Raw genomic sequence first — 26,311 nt, forward strand, 5'->3', positions numbered from 1 at the left:
CTATAGGAATTTGCTTATGACATTTTAGTAGTTTGCTATAGTGAGTCAACTGTATCTTCCAGATATTGTTTAAATCGACCTTTGTTATATTATTTATATCTTCAAATCTTCTTCACTCATCTTCTTCTTCTCTCTTTCATCATCTATGTGGATGATGAGGCTGAATGAATTCTTTCCACTTCTATCTATTGTCTGTCCCTGGAGAGTCTGAACAATTCTGTCCAATTTGGTATCACTCATGATTTGGTTTTCAGATCCTTGTTTATTTTGTCTATCCATCTAATTCTGGGCTGCCCTTTGGATCTTTTACCTCCTATCATTCTATACAGGGCTTTAGATGGTAATCTTTCTGTTGTCATTCTGGTCACATGGCCAAACCATTGATGTCTTCTTTCTTGGATTTTGTCTATTATTGTTTTCTTGTTTTAGTTGCTTCTTTATTTCTTTGTTTTTTAGTCTTCAGCCTTTTTGAGATTCCAGCATTCACTTCCATAGAGGAGTATTGGGATGACCATTGTCTCATAGATTCTCACTGTTGTTACTCATTTGATGTCTCTTGACTTCCATATTCTATTTAGTCATCCAAAAGTTTGGGATGCTTGACTGATTTGTCTGTTTATGTCTTTTGTAATTTCACTGTTGTACTCAATTACTCTTCCAAGGTAGGTAAAGTTTTCTACCTGCTCTAGATTCTTACTGTCAATTTCAATTTTCAGATTGGTGTTTCTTTTTTCCTATTTGCATAGTTTTTGATTTGTCTATATTTAGATTTAATCCAAATTTTATATATTTTTCCTTTATTTTATCAGAAATTCATTGTAGATCTTCCATGCTTGCAAGTAATGCAATGTTGTCTGCAAATTTTAAATTTGTTATATTTTCTCCATATATTTTGATTCCGGAGTCTTCTTTGTTTAAGACCTTACTGGTTGCTTCTTCCAATATGAGATTGAACAGGTCCGGTGACAGATTGCATCCCTGTCTTACTCCACTCTCTGTGTGGAACTAATTTGTTATTGGTGTCCTCCACTCATACTGCATTTTCAGATTTCTCATATAGATTCTTTATTATTCTTATAGTTTTGTTTGGAATTCCAAATTCTTTCATAGTTTCCCATAGTTCTCTTCTATGGATTGAATCAAATGCCTGACGAAAGTCTATGAAATTTATATAGCAACTGTGGTTGTACTCTAGTGTCTTTTCTATTAGCTGTCTTAAGGTGAATAATTGATCAATTGTGCTTCATCCTGGTCCGAAACCTGCTTGTTCTTCTCCTAATGCTTGTTCTATATATGGCTTAATTTGTTTTGGAGTACTTTCATAAAAACCTTACTTGGAATACTGAGGAGGCTAATGCCTCTGTAATTATTGCATTCTGTTTTATCTCCTTTTTTGTATATAGGAGTTATAACTGATTTGGTCCAATCGGTAGGTATTGCTTCATTTTTGTGGATCCTTTCAAATAATGTTTTTAATGGTTCCAAAAGTTGTTCCTTTCCTGCTTTTAAGAATTGGGCATGTATTTGATCAATACCAGATGCTTTCCTAGTTTTAAGTTTATCTATGCTGTGTGCTATTATTTCTTTGGTAAAAATATTTATTTCCTCTTCCATTTCAGTGGCTGGAATAATAATATCCTGAGAGCTGATTTTATAAGTCTCTGAGGTATTCTTCCCATCTGACAGTTCTTTTTGTTTTACTTTCAATTAGCTGTCCCTCTTTGTTTTTGATCATTATTGTTTTTGTTGTCTGTGGTTTACTAATTTGATTTATTTGTTTATATAGGAGGTTATTTTCTTTTGATAGTTTCTCTGTCATTTTGCATTTTTCTTCTAACCAGTTATTCTTGTCTCTTTTAACTAGTTTTCTAATTTCTCTGGTTAATCTATTATACTCATTTCTGTTATAGTCCTGTTTTAATTTCATGCTTTTCCTTTTGTCACTTAACCTTTTTACTTCATTCAAGATCCAATCGTTTTTACTTCCTTTTTCTGTGTAACCTACTGTACTTTCTGCCAATTTTAATATTATTTCGTTTAATTTGCACCAATGTTCTTCGATATTTACATTCTATTTCAGTAGTTCCTTCAATTTTTTTATCTAGTTCTTGTTGATATTTTCTTAGAATATTATTATCTTGTAGTTTATTTGCATTCAATCTCCTTTTGACTCTAAAAGTGCTTTCAGATTTTAATTTTATTCTTAGATTTGCTAGTAGTAGCTTATCGTCTGACCCACAGTCAGCAGCAAAGGATCTGCAATTTAGGTTACTTGATTTCCATCTTTGATTTACAATAATATAGTCAATCATATTCTTGCTTTGTTTGTCTGGTGATATCCATGTCCATTTTCTTTAGAGTTTTGGTTGTTTAAAGAGAGTGTTGGTTATTGTCAGTCTATTATTTGAGCAGAAGTTTAGCAGTCTTTCGCCAGTTCATTGCTTTCTCCGTACCCAAACTGTTCGATTACTCTTGGCCAGGTATCCCAGTCTTTACCTACTTTTGCGTTTAAGGTCCCCCCCCCGTTACAATTAGGAGATCTTGACGTGATGTCTGCTGTACTGCTTTTTGTATATCTGTATAGAACATATTGTAGATCTGTATCGTCACGCATACTAATAGAAATTTTCCACTTGATAAATTTATTTTTATTTTTATTTGCATGTACGTATTCTGATATTTTCAGGTGCTTGTTTATCATACACTATTTGATCAAAAATATCTGGATGCCTACTCATCCCATCTCTCATTCTAATGTGAAAGGCATTAATATGAAGTTAGTTTTCCTTTGCTTCTATAACAGCCTTCTTCTGGGAAGGCTTTTCATTAGATTTAGATATATTCTTATATATCTAAATCTAAAAGTGCTTTCCTTTGTTGGATGCCGAGTATTCCCTTAAATTCTTCAAGAAGAGCATTAGTGAGGTTGGTCACTGATGTCGAGCAATTTGGCCTGGATCATATTCGGCATCCCAATTCACCCAACAGGTGTTTGATGTGAGATGTGAGTTCTTTCCTGTATCAACATGAAAATGTTGATACAGGAAAGAACCTTCACTGAACTGTTGCATAAAGCTGGAAGCAGATAATTGTCTGCTTCCAGCAGACAATTATCAGCTAGACAATTACAACTAGCAGACAAGTGTCATTATAGGCTGTATCATTAAGATTCCCAGTCACTGGGAATCTTAATGAGAATGAGAGGACATAGTCCAAACCATGAAAAACAGCCTCAGACCATGATACTTCCTCCACCAAAATTTGCAATTAGCACAACACAATCAGGCAGGCAGGTAGCATTCTCCTAACATTTGCCAAATATAGACATGTCGGTCAGACTTCCAGATGCTGAAGCATGATTTATTACTCCAGAGAAAGTGTTTCAATTGCTGTAGAGCCTAATGGCAGCTAGCCTTGATATTGGCCTTGCTGCTGTTGGCGCATGTGCTGCTATGTAGCCATGGAAGCCCATGTTCTTCAGCTCCCAACAAACAATGGTGATGCTGGCATTGGTTGTTAGAGATATTTTGAAATGCAGTAATGAGTTGAATGGAGAATAGTCATTTTTTTCATGCTACATGCTTTAGCACTCAGTCCTGAGTGCTAAAGCATGTGGCACTCAGCAGTCCTGCTCTGTGATACATACCAGGCCATGTTTGGGCTGTTGTTGCTCATAGGTATTTCCACTTCGCGATAACATCACTTATAGTTGATCAGGGCAGCTGTAGTAGGGTAGAAATTTCCTGAACTGAGTTGTTGCAAAGGTGGCATTATATGCCACATTGAAAGTCATTGAGCTCTTCAGTACCATTTATTTTACTGTTAATGTTCGTCTATGAAGACTGCAAGACCATTTGTTTTCTTTTATACTTGAATGAGCCATGGTTGTAAGGTATTATAGTGATATCCACCACTACAAAGGAGTGGTGGATATTGCTATATTTTTAATCAGATTGCATATAATTTTTATACTCTCTGGATCTGGTGTAAGCTCTCATCATATTTGCCTTATATCTCCCTCTCAAACATCTACTGCTTATTTTGTAAACACCAGTTTAAACAAGATGGTCAGTTATGCTTCATAAATGGAAATACAGGTAACCCTCGTATAACACGGTACTTATACAACACGGTTTCGATATAACGCGGCCTACAAATTGTAGTATCCCTTGTTCAACGCGGTTTCGATATAACGTGGTCTACAATTTCTAGTAACCCTTTATTTATTTTGTTTTCATATTTTTCACCGCAGGACTTAAAAATCAAATTTTATCTTTGTTAAATTTATGTCTGTCCATATCGCGCAAGTAGTTATAAGTATCAAATTTAGTTTTATTGCATCACTGAATAAGGTACTGTACAGAGGCTTTTGCAGTCTGTGTCATTCTCAACAAATAGTGCAATTAGAGACAGATGGAATAAAAATGGCACTAACTAATAAATCACATGTCCCCTCTCACAGAAACTAGTCTGCATAGACTTAAGCAAAACCATGTGTTGCATCGAAACACAGTATCTAACTAAAAACTATTGTCCAATTTTTCAATTATGAAATAAGTGTTTGTTTTATTGCATTTGAAATTCATTGAAATTCTCGATGTCATTATGACAGATTACAAAGGCTAACTTAAAATTAAAGACTACCAAGAATTGAAACATGCCATATAATGAATGTGGTGGTTCGCCTGCCACCTTCAAATGCTAACAAGAAGCCATAAAATTCAACCAAGGGTTGAAACATTTGTGTGAGTTGAGCCAGTCAGTAATGAGAAGTTCCATTGGAACGATAAATGACATGCTGTTTTGAATGTGTTAAAACTAATAGTGAATGTTGTTATGACTTTCAGATGTTATGGAATTCGATTGAAGAGAATTAGCATTTCAACTCAACATTTGTCGATTGCTTTTGTCTTTGGGTCACGCGATCTTTTGTTAATACTGCACCAATCATATGCACGTCTTTATAGCTGCTGTCTGTAAAACAAAATTCAGCTTGTACATATTGTAACAATTAAAAAAAAACTTGAATAATTTATAAGCGTATAAAAGGATATCACCTGTAAATCGTTGACATGCCAGCAGAATTCTCAGACGTGCCACCTAGTTTTCTGCCAGGAAAGCCAATTTAAAATCATAAGTGTGTTATTCTCAAGCTGAGCAGTTAATTTTCTGGTGAGATACATACATATGTAATGCTTTTTTTAGTGTAAAAGTTCATTTTTATTGTAATGGCCACTAAAACTGCAACGAAAGGGAAAAAACCAACATTGAAGAGGAAATTCATTTCTCTCAAAGAAAAAATTAAAATCTTGGATCGGTTGAAAATTGGAAAAAACCAGGAGTTGTGCCAAGGACTCTGAATTTAAATGAATCAACAATTCGAACAATCAAACAAAACGAGCATAAAATCTGAGAAAGTGTTATTGCTGGGTCAACGGTAAGTGCAAAGCACGTAGCTCGTGTTCGCGATATTCTAATAAAAAAAATGGAGAAATCTCTAATGATTTGGATAGAAGATTACACTCAAAAGAAACTCCCTTTGGATGGACACTTTATTAAGCAAAAAGCTCTCAAAGTTTATAAACATTTAAAAGAACTTGATCAAGATTCTTCAGAAGAAATCTCTCAGCATGGATTATGTGCCAGTAAGGGTTGGTTCGAAAACTTTAAAAAGCGGTTTTCTTTGTATAATCTTAAAATCCAAGGAGAATCAGCAGACGTTGCAGCTGCCCAGAAATACCCAGCAGAACTTTTAAAAATCATTAAAGAAGGTGGTTACAATGCAGACCAGGTGTTCAATGCAGATGAATCTGGGTTATATTGGAAAAAAATGTCAAAACGCACCTATATTTCTAAAGATGAAAAATCAGCTCCTGGATTCAAAGTTCCCAAATATAGAATTACTCTACTGTTTTGTAGTAATGCATCAGGTGATTACATGACAAAACCAATGTTTATTAACCGATCTGCAAATCCTCGTGCGATGAAAGGGCTCGACAAGTTCATCCTACCTGTTTATTGGCAGGCCAACAAAAAGGCATGGGTTACAGCTAGCATGTTTGAAAATTGGTTTTTCAATTGTTTTGTACCCGATATAGAAAGTTACACAAAGGAAAAGAATATGAACTTTAAAATTCTACTAATTTTAGATAACGCATCAGGCCACCCAACAAATTTAAGCCATCCGAATATTAAAATAGTACTCACTTATTCAACCACTCGACCAAGGAATGATATCAACAAATTAAGTCATATTATATTCAGCAAACATTTCAATTAATTTTGGAAAAAATGGAATCTAATCCAAACATGACACTGCCTCAAATGTGGAAAGTTTGAGTTTCGAATTGTGTAAAAATTATTTCTCTGCCCATTAAGGAATTACAACTCTCTACGCTGAATGCTTACTGATAAAAAATATCGCCTGAAGCCATTCTGGAACAAAAATTTCGTACCTCCAGTGGATGCCGAGCTATGTCGTATAATAAACGTTGTACACATTTTTGGTGGAGAGGACTTTTGCGATATGGTTGAAAACAAAATTAGTGAATTAATTAATGGAGAAACAGATTTAATTGAGGAGGAACTGGCACAATTAATAGATGGTGTCGAACCAAATGGCGAGGAACGTTCTGCCGAAGATTCTGATTGTGATGAATCCGTTAAAGAATTCAGTTTAAAGAAATTCGCAGAAGGATTGGTCTTGGCAAGAAAGTTAGGAAGTTATTTTATGGATAATGATCCCTCATTGGAGCGCTCGGGAAAATTCACGAGACAATTGGATATTTGTTTAGCGCCATATTATGAACTTAATAAAAATTGCAGCATAGTGGGAAGCAAAGTCTTATTACTGACTTCTTGATGACTAAACCAGTCGAAGTAGGCAATGAGAATTATACAAATGATATCCAAGAGATTTCAAGTGGTGAAGACCTCCGGCCACTTAAAGAACATCTACGAAATGTTATTTCTGAAGAGAGTGATGACGATTAAAATATGCACTTTATTTTATTGTGTCTAAAACATTTATGCATTATGTGCAATGAAATTTATGTACAATTTGTAATTTTTATAATTTTATACTACGTATTTGTTTCATAGCTTATGTTTTCTTAACTTACATGAATACCTGAATTAAATAAAAATATTGTTTTTGTTGGATATGTCGTTGTTTATATAATTTAAAAAAAAAACGATTTTGGAACCTAACCCTACTTTTTCTATGTGATCTAGTCTCGTATAACACAACTTATATAACTCGGCATTTCTATGGAACCTAACATCTGCATTATACGAGGGTTACCTGTACTTGAAGCTTTCTTTAGTGTTCTAAGTTTTATGGGTAACTTCAAAACTTATCATCTTACTTAAGCAAAGTTAAAACATATCTTAGACTAAACAGTTGTTCGCTATATGTAACACTAATAATTTCTAATTATTAGTGCAGAAGTGCTCTGAATTGTGCAGAATTCAAATAAATTGAATTAAAACACAAAAAATGTTGGATTTATAATATGTTCTATGTCCATATGTTTATAATGCTTAGTGGTAAAGCTTATATATTGGCTATTCATACTGTATTTTTTTTTAATGAAATTACAACATACTAATTACTATAAATCTAATTAATATTGCCAATATTTTGACAAAGTCAAATTGACATCATCAGGAAACACATATACTTCAACTTCTATACTTCAACCAAAAAAAAAAAAAATTGTACAGCAGTTCTGAGGACTTCCACCTTTTCTATGATACTTAAAGAATGTTTCTCATACTTAAAATATTCCACTGATAGTCCGACTATTGTGATTTATAAAGTTCTTATGCTTGGTTGCTATAAATTTTTACAATTATATATTTCTGTGAATATTATTTGCAAGCACATCACATTAAATTAAAAATGCCAAGAAATTATATTCTTGTTTATTCCTTTATCCAAGTGTAAACAAACAAAGTTTATACATGAAGTTTCTTCACAATTAAGCTACTTGCATATAGACGATAATAACTTCACATTAATTGGCTTAAAAGCACACATCCTGTGCTATAATGATGTGCATTATGGGAGGAGCTATTACCAAAACTGGTTTTGACCTTTATTGAAGTCTCATCAGTAAGCCAGACCCAAAAAAGTTGAAGTAATAAAGAAGTCGTTACACATGAATAGAGGATTAAACAACAAAATAATTTCTTGGCATTTTTAATTTAATTTATAACCAAGTGAAAAAAGTTTCTCCATCACATCATCATCTGTTAGGAACATAAATCAGGAATAACAAGTGTTTAAAAATGAAATTATCTTTTTTTACATTGAAATGCAACACTGTGTTTCTTAAGCAGAAGATACATTTTAGAATAAATTAAATAAATGAACCATTAACTTTTCGTTAAATTATATCTGTATATTGTCAAACATTTAATAGCTTGAAATGCAATTTGAGTATTTCATGAAATATTTAGAACATAGCATGATTAGATCTAGATACACCAGTAATTGTAAATTAAAAGAACCTTTTGTTCTTGAAGACTTTACAAATGACTGAGCAATTTTTTTTTTACCAAAAATTGCATGATTTTGGGGAAAAAAAATGTTTAAATGTTTAAAATAAACTAAATTGTTTATTTTAAACATTTTTGCATGATTAAAACTGAATCCTAATAAACAGAAACTGAAAAAAAAAAAGCCTTAAATTGTTGTATAAATAATATTCAGAAGGTAAATCACAGAATTTTCACTTAGATTTAGATACTGACCAATTTTGTATTTTACAGTAAATCTTCCTATGTGTTCCTCTGATATCTGGCATACAGTATATCAGAATGATACTCGATCTCTTGCCAGTTTTGTAGCATTATAGTGTGACAGAATTGCAAGCATGTTTGCTAATGCAGTTCAGCCACAACTTTTGCTTACATAGGGTTTAACACATGAGATTTTTAACGTATGGCTGTGCGGCTTCAAAACAGTTTGCATTTATTATTATTATTATTATTACCACCCCAAGACCTCATGGAGTCAAAGACTCATCTGGGAGGTCCTTTTATCACACGCACATCTCATCATACTGGGTCTTAAACACACTCCAACTCCTTGCAGACACCACACTCTCAGCAAGGCATTCCAATCATTCACAACTGCAGGAAAAAACCTGCCTCTCACTCCTCTACTCACACCCTCTTTATACAGTTTCCAGGGATGACCTCTAGTTCTCCCACTATTTCCTATAGAACTTCTCCAGCATTGATCTTATAACAACCCCTTACCAACTTGTAGGTCTCTATCATATCTCCCCCCTCTTCCTCCTCTTCACCAGACTTCAAATTACATCTTCTCAATCTGTCCTCATACTCAACATCCCAGAGGTCACAAACTACCTTAGTCAGTTGCCTTTGGACCCTTTCCAACATCTCTTCATCCTTCTGAAAACCCAGTGACCAAATCTGGGCACAATAGTCCATGTGTGGCCTAATGAATGAAACAAGAGATTCTTGTTTCATTCCCAGAAGCCATTGTGTTGTCTTCACAATTTTGGTGATGTGTCCCCTAAATTTTAGATCCTTATCCACTATCACCCCCCCAGATCTCTTATTTCCTCTACCTCCAACAATATATTCTCACCAAGCATAAATTCTGCATCCCATCTTTGTTTTCCAAATTTTAAAACCTTACATTTTGCAACATTGAACTCACATCCCCATTTCCGTGCCCAATCACTCAATTTATTTAAGTCTTCTTGCAAGGCCACAACATCTTCACTACTCTTTATGGTTCGTCCCAACTTTGCATCATCTGCAAACAACTGAATAACCCCATCCAAATCTTTGCCAATATCATTAATATACAAGTTAAACAGTAACGGCGCTATAACAGACCCCTGAGGCACTCCACTAGTGACTTTCCTTTTCCTGGATATCGCTCTCTCCCATACACAACTTGTTGATACCTATCAGATAGCCAATCTCCAATCCAGTGCACTAATCTAATATCCAACCCCATCTGCTCTAGTTTGACTAGCAACTTATCATGAGGTACTCTATCAAAAGCCTTTGCGAAATCCAAGTATATTACTGTGTATCCTTCTCCTCTGTCCATGGAAGCAGTCACTTTATTGTAATAAGTAAGTAGATTACTAAAACATGACCTCCCTTTAGCAAATCTATGCTGTCCATCAAAGATAATACCATTGTTGTCAACCCAACTCTGGATCCTAGTTCTCACAAGCTTCTCCAACAACTTAACCACAACACCTGACACACAGATAGGCCTATAGTTTGATGCTTGAGTTCGATCACCTAATTTTTGAAGTGGCACAATCTTGCCCTCCTTCCACTCGTTAGGAACTTGACCAAGTGCCAGACTCGTATTAAAAAAATATGTCAAGGCAGGTGTCAGCTTCCTGGCACATTTCTTCAGAATACGCGGTGATATGTTATCAAGTCCCACGTCTTATTTACATCTAGTTTACTCAACTCCCCAAACACCTGTTGCCCACTTGCAGTCAGTCTCTCCTCCCCATCATCAACTGCTCTCAATCTCTCCATGAAGTCACATTCACAAGATTGAAAGATCTTTATGAATTGCTCATTAAGTATCTCCACCACACCTTCTGCAGCAGCAGTTTTTATGCCATTTTCTCCTATCAATGTCATCCTTCCATAATCATTCTTTTTTTTGCTGGCTACATATCGAAAGAACACCCTAGGATTCTTTTTGGCTTCATTAGCTAACTGCTGTTCATACCTCTCTTTAGCTACTCTCACCAAGCAAATCACCCTCCTTGCCTGGTCTTTGTAGACCTCATGAAATTGGTTATTTCCACTTCTCTTATGCTGCCTCTACAATGCCCGTTTTCTCTGTATTGCATGCTTAATCTCTTTATTCATCCATCTCACACCTACCTTATTTAACCTTCTCACCCTTGGAATACATTTAGACATTGCGTCTACTAGATAGTTTTTGAAAATTCCCCAAGCTGCATTGATCTCTTTTCCAGCTAACTCCTCATTCCACGCTACACCCGCAAGCTGTCTCCTGAGCTCTTCATAATCACCTCCCTTGTAGTTCCACATATACCCTTTTCTCATAGGGGTCCTCGCACTGCTGGCAACCAACCAGGTAATCACCACATGGTCACTTTATTTCCCTGTTAATTGCTGCCTTTATTCCTCAATCAGTTTTTAACAACTCTTTGTCATGTCGCAATATGCTTTGTCTTTAGGTGCATCTTGTCCATATTCCTATCTGAATTTACTTTGCACAGTAACTCGAAACTTGAATGCCGCAAGTCAGAAACAACACTCTGTGTGCTATCTTGCGTGAGTGAAAATAACAATGTTTAGGAGCATGGTGATTCTATTCATTACCCATGATTCTATAAAGTCTTATTTAGTGTATCACTTGGCTACACCAGTGATATATTTTTTTTATTTTATTTATTTTTGCCACATGTATTGGTAATTTTGTCTGGTTATACAATCATTCATATGATTTTGTTAACTGCTAAAGGTCAAGAGTTTTATTTGATGAGCTTGATTATAATTTTAATAAGCTGGTGAAATAAGCTGATGTTCTGAAGATTATGAAGTTTTATTTCATTTAAGAGCAATTAAATGTTTTTCCAGATAGCAGCCAAGAAACACTGGAGGACACTATGGAAAACCTTCAAAATCTAATGAATGCTATGGCGTGAGTATTAGATATATAAAAATGGTGATTTCTTTGCTATTTACTTAATGAACTTATTTACTTAATACATCCCTGTCTAGTTAGCAATATTTAGTTAGTAAATAACTAAATAATTAGTTTTGTTAACTAATCTTTAGTTAGTACTCTAAATATTATTCTAATTATTAGAATAATATTTAGTTAAATTTCATTAGTTAAATAAAAATTTTATTTAACTAATGAAATGTTATGCTGTTTTGCCCTATTTCATATGGAAGAAAGCATCTATGAGAAAGTGATTGAGGTGATGCACTGCTACTATGTAGTGCATTATCCCAAATCTATTGTACTATGACTAGATATAACCAATATATTATTTGTCACCTCTTTAATAATACAGTGCAGTAGAATTAGACAATAATATACAAATAGTTATGCTCCGTTCTATCCTTTGCAATTCTTTTGTTACATTGAAATATTGGCAGGATGGATACTAATCATTTCATCATCATCAAATTCCTGCCATGTACCCTCAAGGGGTGTACAGGATATGATAGTACTACATGAAAAAAATTACATCATTACTAACTTCCTATCTACAGTTTTCCTCCAAATCAGTCTGTTACTTGTCAAGACTCCAACATTATTACATCTTATATTTCTATCATCTAAGGCACTTTGTACTGTATCAATCCACCTATATCTTGGTCTTCCTTTGGGTCGTTTTGCTGCCAATCTGGCAGAGAACACTTGTTTTGCTAATCTTTCTTCCTCCATTCTGTTTAAGTGACCATACCACCTGAGATTAGCTTTGCTATCGCATTCCTGGATGTTGACAATGTCAAGATCTTTCCTAATATACTCATTTTGAATATGATATTGCCATTGATGCCATCTGTTCACGCCTATAATCTTTCTCAAGACTCTCATATCTGCGGTCTCTAGTCTTTGGTCAGTGTTTTACTTCTGACCCAGCTCTCAGATCCATAAGTTAAAACTGGTTAGAACTGTATGCAAGAGAGTTGTATACTAAATTAGCTGTATACAAGAGAGTTAGAACACTCTCTTGTATATAGCTAATTTAGTGTTTTGACTAATTTCTCTCTTATTCCATATGAATTTATTCAATTGACTTCCTACCATACCAACTTTGCTGATTCTGTTGTCTATTTTTATATTTAATTTACCATCTTCAGTAAAAATCGTGCCTAAGTAGCAGAAATGTTTCACTTGTTCCACAGGTTCTCCATTCACAACACAGTCGACTTTTTCAATGATTCTGCTTATTTTCATTGTCTTTGTCTTTTTATTGCTGACCTTCATACCATATCTATTACAACAGCTATTCAATTTAGTCAGAGAATCTTGCAGACTTGTAGCGGATTTATTTAGAAGTATAACATCATCTGCATAAAGCAAAGAGCTGACATTAACATGTCCAATTTTGATATCATGTTTAATACTACTTTCCTATATAATGTGATCCATATAGATAATGAATAACAGAGGAGATAATGTACATCCTTGTCTCACACCAGATTTAACATTGAACCATTTTCCTGTACTTCCTTCAATTCTAACTGCTGACTTACAACTCAAATAAAGACTAAGTATTGCTTGATATAATGCCCCATTGACACCATATAACTGTAGCGTATTGAATAGCTTCTTTCTTGGCACCTTGTCATATGCCTTTTCCAAATCGACGAAACTTAAATACAGATCTCTGTTATGTTCCCATGCTTTCTCAACTATTTGTCATAAAGTGAAGATCTGATCCTGACAGCCTCTGTTTAGCCTGAATCCAGCTTGTTCTTCACCAAGCTTTTCTTCCACAATTCTTCTCAATCGTTTCTCAAGTATACTTGCACAGATCTTGCCAGGAACACTCAGTAGGGAAATACCTCTGTAATTCTCACATTCAGTTTTATTTCCCTTTTTATATATGGGTACTATGAGAGCTCTACTCCAATCATCGGGAATTCGTCCCTCTGTCGAGGCTTTCTGAACTATACACAGCCACTGTAAGATTCTTATACCACCATACTTCAGCATTTCTGGTCGAATATCATCTACTACTGCTGCCTTTCCACATTTCAAGCCTTTGATGGCTTTTTCTACTTCAAGTATGGATATGTATTCCTGACTGCATGCCTGGTCAGTGTTTTTTACCACTGTGCTCTCATCACTGCTTGTTTCATTTAGCAGCTTTTCAAAGTAATTACTCCATACTTCAAGGATATCTTTTTCTCCTGTTTTCATGTCACCTTTATCATCTCTAACTCCTTTTACAGCACTCTATCCTCCATTCCTAAGCTTCTTCAACAACCCCCAGAATATTTTGCCACATTCTTGATATTTATTTTCTATATTCTTGCCAAAGTCCTCCCATGACTTTTGTTTAGCTAGTTTTACAGAGTGTTTAGCTTTCTTGCATTTGTCTCTGTATTCTCTAAGAACACAAGCCGACTTATTTGACAGGAACTTTTGATAGGAAGTTAGAGAGGCAGTTCTTTTCCTTCACTGCCTCTCTATTCTGATTTTTCTATCCTTGCAGACAACCTCTCACATGCCTCTCTGGCTGAATCAATCGATGTTTTCTTCAGTGTTCGCCACTGAATCTCTAAGGTTTGATTCCTGTTCTCAAACTCTTTCATTTTTTCTTCAATAATCTTTGTGTATTTTAGTCTTCAGTTCATATCTGAGAGCTGCTCAACTTTTATTTGCTTTAAAACTTTCTTACATGTTATTCTTTTCAATATGAAATTCAGTTTTATCCTGCTCAAGACTAAATAGTGATCACTTCCAATTTCAAATCCTCTGTACACTCTGGTGTCCTGCACCAGGGATAAAACATCACTATCAACAATAACATAGTCAATGAGACTTTTCTTATTCCTAGCCTCTTCTCTCCATGTGAATTTGTGCACATTTTTATGGTGAAACATGGTGTTAGCAATAACCAGTCCATGTCCTGAGCAGAAATCCAACAAGTATTTGCCATTATTATTAGCTTTGCTCTTTTCTCCAAATTTTCCCAAAATATTTTTGTATGTCTCACAATCATTTCCTGCTCTGCTATTTAGATCCCCAACAAGGACCAACTTTTCCTTTTTCATTGTGTCAGTTGCTTTCTCTAAAGACTCAAAAAATTTCTCCACTTCTACCTTAGTAGAACCTTCTGTGCTATCATAGGCACAAATAAGTGTCATTGTCCAGTTCCCCATTCTCATATTTGCCCACATTACTCTACTTGAGACTGACTGCCATTCAAGAAGATTAGCCTCGTATTTTGTGTTGAATACTATGGCTACTCCTTCTTTTCCTTGATTGTCATTGCCTGAATATAACATTTTGTATTTATTGCTCAGAAAGATCTCACCAGTTTTTGTCTTTTTTGTTTCAGTCACCCCTGTTATGTCGATCTGGTACTGATCTAATTCCTCAGATAGCTCCATTTCTTTGCCATTCAGGCTTCTTATGTTGATGGTACCGATCTTTAACTCTGGTGATGTTGAGTTGGGGTTGGTTTTCAGATTTGTTCCAGTAGCTGACTTTTCGCTGTTCGCCCCGGTTCCCTGACGAAAACAACAGCGGCCTTGTTTAACCGGGCGAACCCGCAGCTAGAATGATATTTTGTCATGTCATACCATCATTTCGTACCATTATTTTTTATTTTGGTTTAACCAATAAGAATACAATTTGGCTGGCTAAATCCCAAATTGCCAGCCCATCCTCGTTCGTTCAGTATCCAAGTAGATACCCAACAGGATGCTCCACGAGAAGGTGAGGATTGGACATTAGGTCAGACGCCCTGGTCGGTTCTCCGCATTCCTTTAAAGGCTATGCGGAAGTCTCCTCTCAGTTTTGACCCTTAAGCACCCCTATTAAACACGAAAGGGGGGGGGGAACCCCTTTCGTGTTCACTGTCCTGCAGAGATAAAATGGTTATCATTCCATTGTATAAGACTCTGATCAGACCACGCTTAGACTATTGTTCTCAGATCTGGTCCCCAGGATTTGAAAGGGATGAATTAAATGTGGAAAGGGTACAAAGACGGATAACAAAGATGGTATTAGAACTGTACAATGTTAGTTATGAGGATCGGCTGAAGGAGTGTGGACTGCAGGGTTTGGTGGATAGAAGGAGAGGTGGTATGATTGAGACTTTTAAACTGTTGACAGGTGGTTACAGGGTTGACACTGGGGAGTTCTTTCGCTTGGTTGAACAGTGGGAAGGAGTCATGACAAGGGGCCAAACCTGGAAGTTATGAAAGGAAACTGTGAGAAAGAAGGTGAGGAGTGGTTTCTTTGCATGGAGGCGTTGAACCATGGAATACATTGCCTGATGGAGTGGTGAGAGCGAGAATGGTCAGTGCGTTTAAGGAGTGGTATGACAGATGTAAGGAGTGGTATGATCCCGCGATGAGTCTTTTGACTCCATGGAGGCCTGAATAATAATAATAATAATATTCTGGAGGTTGATGAAGATGCTCAGAAATGGAGGAAAGAGTGCTGTAAAAGGAATTACAGATGATAAAGGTGACATGAGAACAAGAGCTAGTGGAATTACTCCATACTTCAAGATATCCTTGAAGTATCGAGTAATTACTTTGAAAAACTGCTAAATGAAACAAGTGATGACAGCACAGTGGTTAAAAACATTGACCAGGCATGTAGTCAGGAATACATATCCATACTTCAAGTAGAAAAAGCCATCAAAATCTGAAATGTGGAAAGACAGTTGGAGTAGATGATATTCGACCAGAAATGCTCAAGCATGGAGGTATAAACGTCGTACAGTGGCTGCACTGCATAGTTCAGAAGGCCTGGACAGAGGGACGAATTCCAGATGATTGGAGTAGAGCTCTCATAGTACCCATATATAAAAAGGGAAATAAAACTGAATGTGAGAATTACAGAAGTATTTCCCTACTGGGTGTTCCTGGTATGATTTATACAGGTATACTTGAGAAATGGTTGAGAAGAATTGTGGAAGAAAAGCTTGGTGAAGAACAAGCTGGATTCAGGCCAAATAGAGGCTGTCAGGATCAGATCTTCACTTTACGACAAATAGTTGAGAAATCATGGGAATATAACAAAGATCTGTATTTAAGTTTTGTCAATCTGGAAAAGGCATATGACAAGGTGCCAAGAGAGAAGCTATTCAATACGCTACAGTATATGGTATGAACGGGGCATTATATCAAGCAATACTTAGTCTTTATTTGAGTTGTAAGTCAGAAGTTAGAATTGAAGGAATTGCAGAAAGATGGTGTAATGTTAAATGTAGTATCAGACAAGGATGTATATTATCCCCTCTCTTATTCATTATCTGTATGGATCACATTATGAAGGAAAGTGGTATTAAACATGATATCAAAATTGGAGGTGTTAATCTCAGCTCTTTGCTTTATGCAGTTGATGTTATTCTTCTAAATAAATCCACTGCAAGTCTGCGAGATTCCCTGACTAAATTGAATAACTGTTGTAATAGATATGGTATGAAGGTCAGCATTAAAAAGACAAAGACAATGAAAATAGGTAGAATCGTTGAAAATGTTAACTGCGTTGTGAATGGAGAACTTATAGAACAAGTAAAACATTTCAACTACATTTCATAACTAAAACACTTAACCAAAGACTAAAGACTGCAGATATGAGAGTCCTGAGAAAGATTAGGGGCATGAACATATGGCATCAGTGGCAATATCATATTAAAAAATAGGATATTAGGTAAAAACTTGATATTGTCAGCATCCAGGAATGCATTAGCACAGGTAATCTCAGGTGGTATGGTCACTTACGCTGAATGGGAGAGGAAAGGTTATCAAAACAAGTGTTCTCTGCCAGGTTGGCAGGAAAAAGACCCGGAGGACGACCAAGATATAGATGGATTGATACAGTAAAAAGTGCTTTAGAAGACAGAAATATAAGACCTGATAGTATTGGAGTCTTGACATTTAACAAACTGATTTGGAGGAAAATACTATCATATTCTGTACACCCCCTTGAGGATATATATATCAGGAATTTGATAATGATGATGATGATGATGAAATACTTTAGATCAAGTAGAGAGTTATGTTTAGGTCAGCTAATTACAGAGAATGGAATGTGTAATAAGGAAATATTAAGAAGGATAGAAATTGCTACATCAACCTTCATTAGCATGAAAACATTCTGACCTCAAGGGAAATTCACACAAAACAAGAATTAGGCTGTCCAAATGCTATGTATGGTCAACACTGCTATATGGAGCAGAAAACTGGACAATATCAAAATATTGTGAAAATAAACTGAAAGCCTTTGAAATGTGGGATCCTCAGAGGAATCCTTTGAATCCCATGAACTGCCAAAAAAACTAATTTACAATATTAGAGATGATTGTAGAAGATAGAACTCTGTTGAAAACCATTACGAAAAGGAAAAACCTTGGTCACATACTAAGGCATGAATCCCTATAAAAAGCACTTTTAGAAGGAATGATATGAAGAAAATGAAGAAGAGTTAGACAAAGAACAGATTGGATGGGAAATAATAAGGATTGGACCTTTTTGTCTTATGAAGAATGTAAGAGAGAAGCACAAAACCATACATGGCGGAAGCTCATGGTAGTCACCCTCCTGGAAGGGGATGACACCTGACAAGACAAGAATGTTGTAAAAAAAACTATTACAGCTAGTTTCACAAATTTTGGCAATATAATGCAACCATACTTATTCAAATTAAGAAAATTCTTAATGCGTGACATTCTAAAAATAATCTTTCTGATCTATAGCAACTTGTAACGCATTGGTTTTCTTCCATCTAATTCTATGTGAAGGGGGGTGTCCAAAGCATGGTCTGCCAGTCCTGAATTGTCATAATAATGGCAGCGAATTTTTTTTAATATTCAACAAGGCAGATGTTAACAGATCTTCCTGTCTTCCCATAGCAGGGCAAGTCACAGTCACCAGGAACTTCATACACTCCAGGATATGCCAGAGGATGAAGCTTATCCTTAGGAGAGCAGGTCAGAGTTGCATTGCTGATTTAACATGCAGTTTGAATGTGGTGCAAAGGTCTTATTTTATTAGTACTTTGGATATCTTTTCTGATATATACCTCTGACATAGTAACTAGGAATGGGAATATTTTGTTCTTGTGCATTAGAGGAGGAAGAAGTAATGGTACTATGTAGTATTTTATCTATTTTGTAGGAATTGTAGCCATTGGCCAAGTAAGTATGGTGCAGAGATTTAAGTTCTGTGGAAAGAGTTGTATCATTAGAACAAATGGCTTTGTGCATAAGTGTTTTTTAAATGCCATACTGTTGGGCTAGATGATGATGATGTGATTGTTCATGTTTTATGTCTTGTGATTGTGTGTTGGCTTTCTGTAAATGGGAAGAGATAGTGATCCATCTGAAAGGTGGGTGACTGATATGTCAAGAAAAGGCAAACAGTTATTAGATTCTGATGCCGTGGCAGATTTAAAGGAAAGTTAAATTTGGCAAAGGTACATCATGTTTACTGATGGGTGAGTTTGGTGCTCCTACGAGAACAAATTGCCACTACTCACAAAGAGTTTACTAACTTAAACAGCTCTATCCTGTTCTACATGAAGAACTATTTAATGTTCTAAATCCTGAACTGTGGACTGACCTACATCACATCTTCCAAGTTTCAGGAAAAAAAAAAAAAATTACAAAAGTTAAAGCAGGCACTTGAAGAAATTTCAAATCCTATGACAGCACCAATGTAAAATCTCATATGATTAAAGTTGTTGATTAAAGATCATATTCGTTTTGCAAGTTTTGTCTGAAGAAAAAAATTATCATCATTTGTATAATTACAAAAATTTCTTTGCATGTAATAATTTTATTACAAAACTTTGATTAATCAAATATGTATCGCATGAGGGGGTGATGTCATCACATCTCGATGTTAATGCATTTCCAAATATGAGAATTTCGAGAGATTCACACTACGTTGAAGTCATGGCCTATATAAGCTTTTGAGGTAGGAAGGAAAGTGTCTTGGGGGTTTTTTAGTCTAGTTCCTTCCCTGGGTCCACTGCCATGTGAAGTATGTATGTATCTGACAGAGACAGAAGAGGGGCAAGATATTTTTAATATGCTAAGTAAATAGTTTAAGCCACAACTGATATAAGGTAAAGGTCAGAGTTAATGGAATAATATCTGCTTTGTCTTCACTTAAGATGCTTACAAACTCGCACTCAATGAGTAGTTTAACTGGTACAGTCATAAGTCAAATAAATTTCTTAAATTATAGAGTATGAGTAATAGTAAGAAGCCAGAGCATAAAGAGAGAGTTAAATATAACTTAAAAGGTGCAGATAAAGATAAAGCAGACGTTAACACCAATGTATTACATTACAACTGCAACTTCGACGAGATCCCATTGTCATAAATTTATCATCTCGAGTGCTTACAGAAGAGCTAAGAATGCTGTCAGTCTGGGTTATAACTTTGCTGTTACACCCAAACAAGTTCCAAAACTAGAAATCATGATGAATGTAGAACAGTGCTTACACTTTCAATGACTAATGATGTGTGTTTATACGTAGCAAGCATCCTAAACAGGCTAAACCACCAAAGAGTAATTAACCTCAAAATGAAATAGCTGCCTTAAAAATGTTATATAAGAATAAACATATTGTTATTACTAAAGCCGATAAGGATAATGCAACAGTTATCATGGATCAAGAGGATTACAACAAAAAAGTGCAAGATCTCCTATATGACAGTTCTGCTTACCAAATTATAGATCGAGACCACACTATGTATCAAAGGAAAAAAAGTCTGCAAATTATTTAAAAAAGTGACTTCTTGGCCCAAAGGAATCAGCAAAATGAAACCGGTTCTTGTTAAACTACCCCAAGTTTATGGAGTACCTAAAATCTGCAAATCTAATATTTCCCCTACACCTTATAGTGGATGGCATAGATAGTCCTACTTATAATCTTGCCCAATAGTTAGCTAAGTCTCTTGCTCCCCCTCCACTGGCAACTCCTCTACTTTTGTAAAAAAATTCAGTCCATTTTAAATCATTAGTCAAAACTCATAGCCTTAAAAATTCAGGCATAATGGTTAGTTTTGATATCACTTCTTTATTTACTAATGTACTACTTTCTATAAGTAGTACATCAGTAAATTTGATAAAGTCTAAATTTCTCCCTGATATCTTTGAATTATTCAAATTTACTATGTATGCAGGTTACTTTACATAAGGAGGAAAAATCTACAAACAGATTAATGGTACTGCTATGGGTCCCCCCCCCCCCTCTTCTTTAGCAAACTTTTTTCACTTTGAAAACAAAATACTTACCACATCTACATACAAGCCCCCAGTGTGGTTATGCCATGTTGATGATGTGTTTGCCATTTGGTCCCATGAATAAGACACTTTAGATGGATTTGTCACCTACCTAAACAGCCAACACCCCAAAATCCACTTCACAGTAGAAAAAGAATCTAATAATTGTTTACCTTTTCTTGACACATTAATCACCTGCCTTTCAGATGAATCGCTATCTTTTTTCCATTTACAGAAAGCCAACACACACAGGAAGATATCTACATAAACAATCACATCATCATCCAGCCCAACAGTATGGTATTTTAAAAACCCTTATGCACAGATCCAGAGTGAGCTGTATTATTAGAACAAATCATAGAACATTTCCACAGAACTTAAAAAAACTGCAGTATACTTTTTTTTGGACAATGGCTATGATTTCTACAAAGTAGATAAAATACTACACAGTCCAATTACTTCTCCCTCCTCTAATACACAAGAACAAAATATTATTATTCCTATTCCCATTGTCAGAGGTATATCAGAAAAGATAGCCCAAGTACTAATAAAACATGACCTTCACACCACATTCAAACCGCATGTTAAATTAGCAACTCTGATCTGCTCTCTGAAGAATAAACTTCATCCTCTGACCTCCCATAAAGGTTGAATGTTAATAATAATAATATCCTGGCGTGTATGAAGTTCCTTGTGATTGTGACTTGACTTCTTTTTTTTACAACAGTAGAGGGCACCAAATTAGGACTTTAGATCTTTTGTCTGTTACAATTTGAATTGTTTCACTTACTCATTCTCATGTATAGCCTAACGTGTTGCTTTGTGCTCTGCAGATGCTGATTTGAAATTCAGCAAAATATAATCTGATTAAGAAACATTTTATTTTATTTATTTATTTTTTTTTTTTTTAATAAAATAGTATGAGAAAATATACTGGAGTTTTTGAATTAAATTCTATATATATTATTTTTTGTTCCATGTATAAGCAAGAAAGATCATTATGGTGATCATTATGAGTGACTTTAATTTTGGTAATATAGACTGCAATCAGGACTCTGCATCTGGGAGCAAAGAAAATGAATTTCTGGAGTTTTTAAGAGACAGTTACTTTAAGCAGTACATAACAGAGAGTATACAAGGATCAAGGGTATTGGATTTGATCATCTCATCAGATGATGTTATTATAAGTGGGGTGTCAAATCTTCCACCAGTTGGTGAAAGTGAACATGAAGTGATCACTTGCAGAGTGACCAGTCATTTGAGGATGCTATTAGAAAGGGATATATGTGGAATTGTAATTATGCTAGTAATTATGAAAAACTTAGGAAACAGCTTGTAGCAATAAATTGGAAAGAGGAACTAGATGGAAAGGATATCAATGGACCCTACTCAAGAACTATTTGGTGGTGGCAATATCAGAATGTATTCCAAAGGTCAAGAGGGTAAATAGAACAGGTGTGAAATGGATGAATTGAGAGATAAATGTGCAATCTGGAATAAGAAGGTATTATGGAAGAAGCACGAGATGAGTGGTTATGACAACTAGTTGCATGAGAAATATAAAGAGGAGGCGAGGAAGGTGATCACTTGATAAGAATAGCAAAAGTTCAGTATGAGTAGCACTTATACTGATTAGCTAATGTGGCTTAATAAAAAAAAATGTTTCAATATGTGGCCAATAGAAGAAAGACGATTATGGAAGGATGGCACTGATTGGTGAAAAAGAAGGAATGATAACTGCTGTAGAGTATATAGTTGAGGTATTTAATGAGCAATTTATAAAGATATTTCTGTGAATGTGACATCACGCAGAACTTGAATTATTATTATGTGACACCTCCAGGGAGTCGAAAGACTCATCGAGGGAGAGTGTGTACCAAAAGCATCGAACAGTAATACATCTCCAAACACAGCTGCTAGGAGATGTCTTACTGTTCTGCATTATGAGAGAAGGTCACTATCCAGACTGGTTTTGACCTTTTAGACCTGTGTTTTACATTATGGAAAAATACTAAGAACAGTGATCAGAGCTTACTCTACCTTTACTATGAGTCGCCCTAACATTGCACTACCAGGTGTTGGCTTGTGCTTGGACTTGCCAATCTTTATATAGTTTTCTATATTCAGCATGAAACTTTTAGATTAGATTTCCTATTCTTTGAGTTTCTTATTCGGCTAAGAAATAATGTGGTATTCAATATCCACTTAATTTGAATAATTTTACTTCGCCAAAGTGAAGCCTGTTGGCTCTTATTTCAATAATTGTATTTGTGCACCTTTTTTGGCAACTCGTACAGTAAAGATATAAGTTCTGACCATTGAAACCTTAGTATTACATCTAGCTCTACCTACTCACTGATGAGACCTCAAAAAAGGTCGAAACCAGTGGTAGTGACCTTCTCTCATAATGTAGAACAGTAATACATCTCCTAGGAGCTGTGTTTTACATTATGGGAAAATACTGAGAACAGTGATCAGAGCTTACTCCACCTTTACTATGAGTCGCCCTAGCATTGCACCACCAGGTATTGGCTTACGCTTGGACTCACTGATCTTTATGTAGTTTTCTATATTTGGCATGAAACTCTTAGATTAGATTTCCTATCTTTGAGTTTCTTATTCGGCTAAGAAATAATGTGGTATTCACTATCCACTTAATTTTGAATAGTTTTCCCCTTTAATATCATTCACCTTTTTTACTTTACTATCCATTCTGGTTATTTTTCTTGAAGAACAAAATTTATAAAGAGGTAGAAGGTACCTCTATGTGGTCTCTCCTCTCCCCTCCCCCCACCAATTTTTTTTTATGAAAGATTTCGAAAAACAAGCTCTTGACTCAGCCCCTCTCAAACCTATCTGATTAAGATATGTAGATGATGTCTTTTCTATTTGGTCTCATGGCCCAGACACATTAGACACTTTTCTGTGTCACATCAATAGTCTTCACCCTAGAATCCAATTTATAATGGAAAAGGAAACTAATAATAGTTTGGCCTTTCTAGACACATAAGTCACCTGCCTACCTAATAGTAGCCTGTCCTTGTCAGTATATAAGAAACCCACTCACACAGGCAGATATTCGCAAATGTTTTCATCATCCTCCCTCTCAACAATATGGTGTCATCAAAACACTAACCCATAGAGCTTATAGCCTTTGTTCCAATGAAATCTCTCTTGCAACAGAACTCAGTCATATACACCACACTTTTCTATCTAATGGCTACAGTTCCCACAATATCAAAAAAAAAATCAATCCTTTCCCAATTCACAACTTTCTCTTCAGAAAGATTTTAGTAATGCTATCACCATTCACTATGTCCAAGGCACATCAGAAAAAATATCCAGAATCTTAAAGAAATACAATCTTTGCACCACTTTCAAGCCTCACTTAAAACTAGCTACCCTCATCCACTCCACTAAGGGCAAACTCCCTCCTTTCTCAGTTCCAGGTGTACATAGAGTTCCTTGTTCCTCCAAATTGGCCTACTATGGACTGACAGGAAGATCATCTATCATCCAAATGGGGAACATAAAAATACATCTGCAGTTATGATTATGGTCAATCTGGCCTTGCAGAACATGCTTTGGATACAGCTCAGAGAATCAGTTGGAAAAAGACCATCATGCTCCATCATAGTAAATTTAGAAGAGAAAGACTATTTTTAGAATCTGCTGCTGCTCTTAAAAATCAGCCTAATTCGAATAAATATGGTTGCATAAAACTTCCCAAAATATGGAAACATCGAGATCCCAGTTTACATCTATGCCATTGACAAGTGTCCACCAGGCGCCAAGTTAAGACTTTAGTCTTTCATCCATGTGTTTCAGTTAGTTTTGTGCTGCCTTTGTGTGTACATGTATTACAAGTCTCATTTTGTACTTCCTGATGATGTCTCTGTAACTGAGTAAAATATTGGAAGCATTAAATACTTTTTTAATCATTTCCTAGTGCTATTTCACTCCATTAAACTTTTATCATGAATTTTTCCCTTCACTTAAGCCTTAATGCTCCATCACATCTACCTCTTGCAATGATGAATGAATCTTCTTCATTACAGATAGGAAACTATCATGATATGAAAGTATTTATGGTAAACACCTCATCTGACTGATCAAAAGAATGAAATGATCTTGTTAGAGATTTAAATTTATCTGAACAAGAATTTGAACTATTTGAATCTTGACTTTAGAATTGGAATATATTATTTGCTTCTGGAACAAAGATTTTTCCCCCAACAGTCTGAAAAACAGTTTTATTGCATAACAAAGCAATGAAAAGCATTCAGTGCTCCTTTCATATGCAATAGGTATGAAGGAGGCTTTTGAAAATATGTTTAAGTGAGTGGCAGAGATAAGAACTACAGCGTTTGTATATCAATTAACTATAGCATTCAATACCAAACAAAAAATAAACATCTTGAATGGCAAGCAATTTCATGTCTACACGTGTAAAATTTAAAAATGGAATAATGGACAATAAGATTTCTTTGTGCCTTAGCATGTTCTACCCGAGGAACAAGTCATTAGAGAAGACAGCTGACATTACATAAATGAAACAAATCCAAACAGCAGAGCAGGAAATAAATACCAGACATATAGAATTGCTCTAGGAAAATTTTTGTTCAAAAGACGAAACTAATAATAATGTAAGTACTTGTAGGATTTCTTTTCAGCACATGAGATATTCATTGTGAGTACCAGATTTCAACATAAAGATGAGTACCAGTTGACAAGGAGAGAAGATGAATAGGAAAAGTCTTATTTACTATGTATTGTTGATAGTCATATCTTAAGACTGGGTCAGGATATAAGAGCGTACAGTGAATTTGAAATAGGAAAAAATTTGAACATAGTTTCAAGCATTATAATAAAAATGAATATCTAATGTTGAAAAGAAATATATATACAAAAAATTTGAAAAGAATCAAAGTTGAGCATCTATCACAGGTGAACTGTAGATTCAAATTTACAAATATTAGTAAAATAATATATATATATATATATATATATAATAGAACAAAAACAAGATTTAAAGAGATGTTCTTAGAAAAAAATGATGGTCCTAGCATAGTACATGAAAGTAGTGGTGCTGCTCATGGTATTCAGATGTCTTTTTATTTTAATAAATATTAGTAATTTTAGTAATAATTATTGGTAGTATTTACTTACTTTCTATGTGCGTTTGTGAATTTTGATATGCAATATGATATCATTTAAAAAGCATTTTACATGGTGCTAAAGCATATGAAGAAAGTAAGAAAAAACCATGGATAACAGAAGAAATAATCAACCTTATCAATGAAAGAAGAACATGGTAAAGAAA

General features: G+C 35.1%; 1 protein-coding gene across 2 annotated transcripts in view; it reads left to right on the forward strand.

Annotated features, from left to right (window-relative positions):
- Positions 1–26,311, forward strand: part of LOC150098343 (uncharacterized) — a 554,092-nt gene that overhangs the window by 457,834 nt on the left and 69,947 nt on the right. For both annotated transcript variants that reach the window (XM_090404722.1, XM_090404723.1), the window contains one exon: positions 11,626–11,689. In XM_090404722.1, the coding sequence (XP_090260848.1) occupies positions 11,626–11,689 (64 nt within the window). The remainder of the gene's footprint in view (positions 1–11,625; positions 11,690–26,311) is intronic.

Source organism: Typopeltis vanoorti, chromosome 15 (assembly GCF_054136105.1).
Source record: "Typopeltis vanoorti isolate ZY-2024b chromosome 15, IOZ_Tvanoo_1.0, whole genome shotgun sequence".
Lineage (NCBI taxonomy): Eukaryota > Metazoa > Arthropoda > Arachnida > Uropygi > Thelyphonidae > Typopeltis > Typopeltis vanoorti.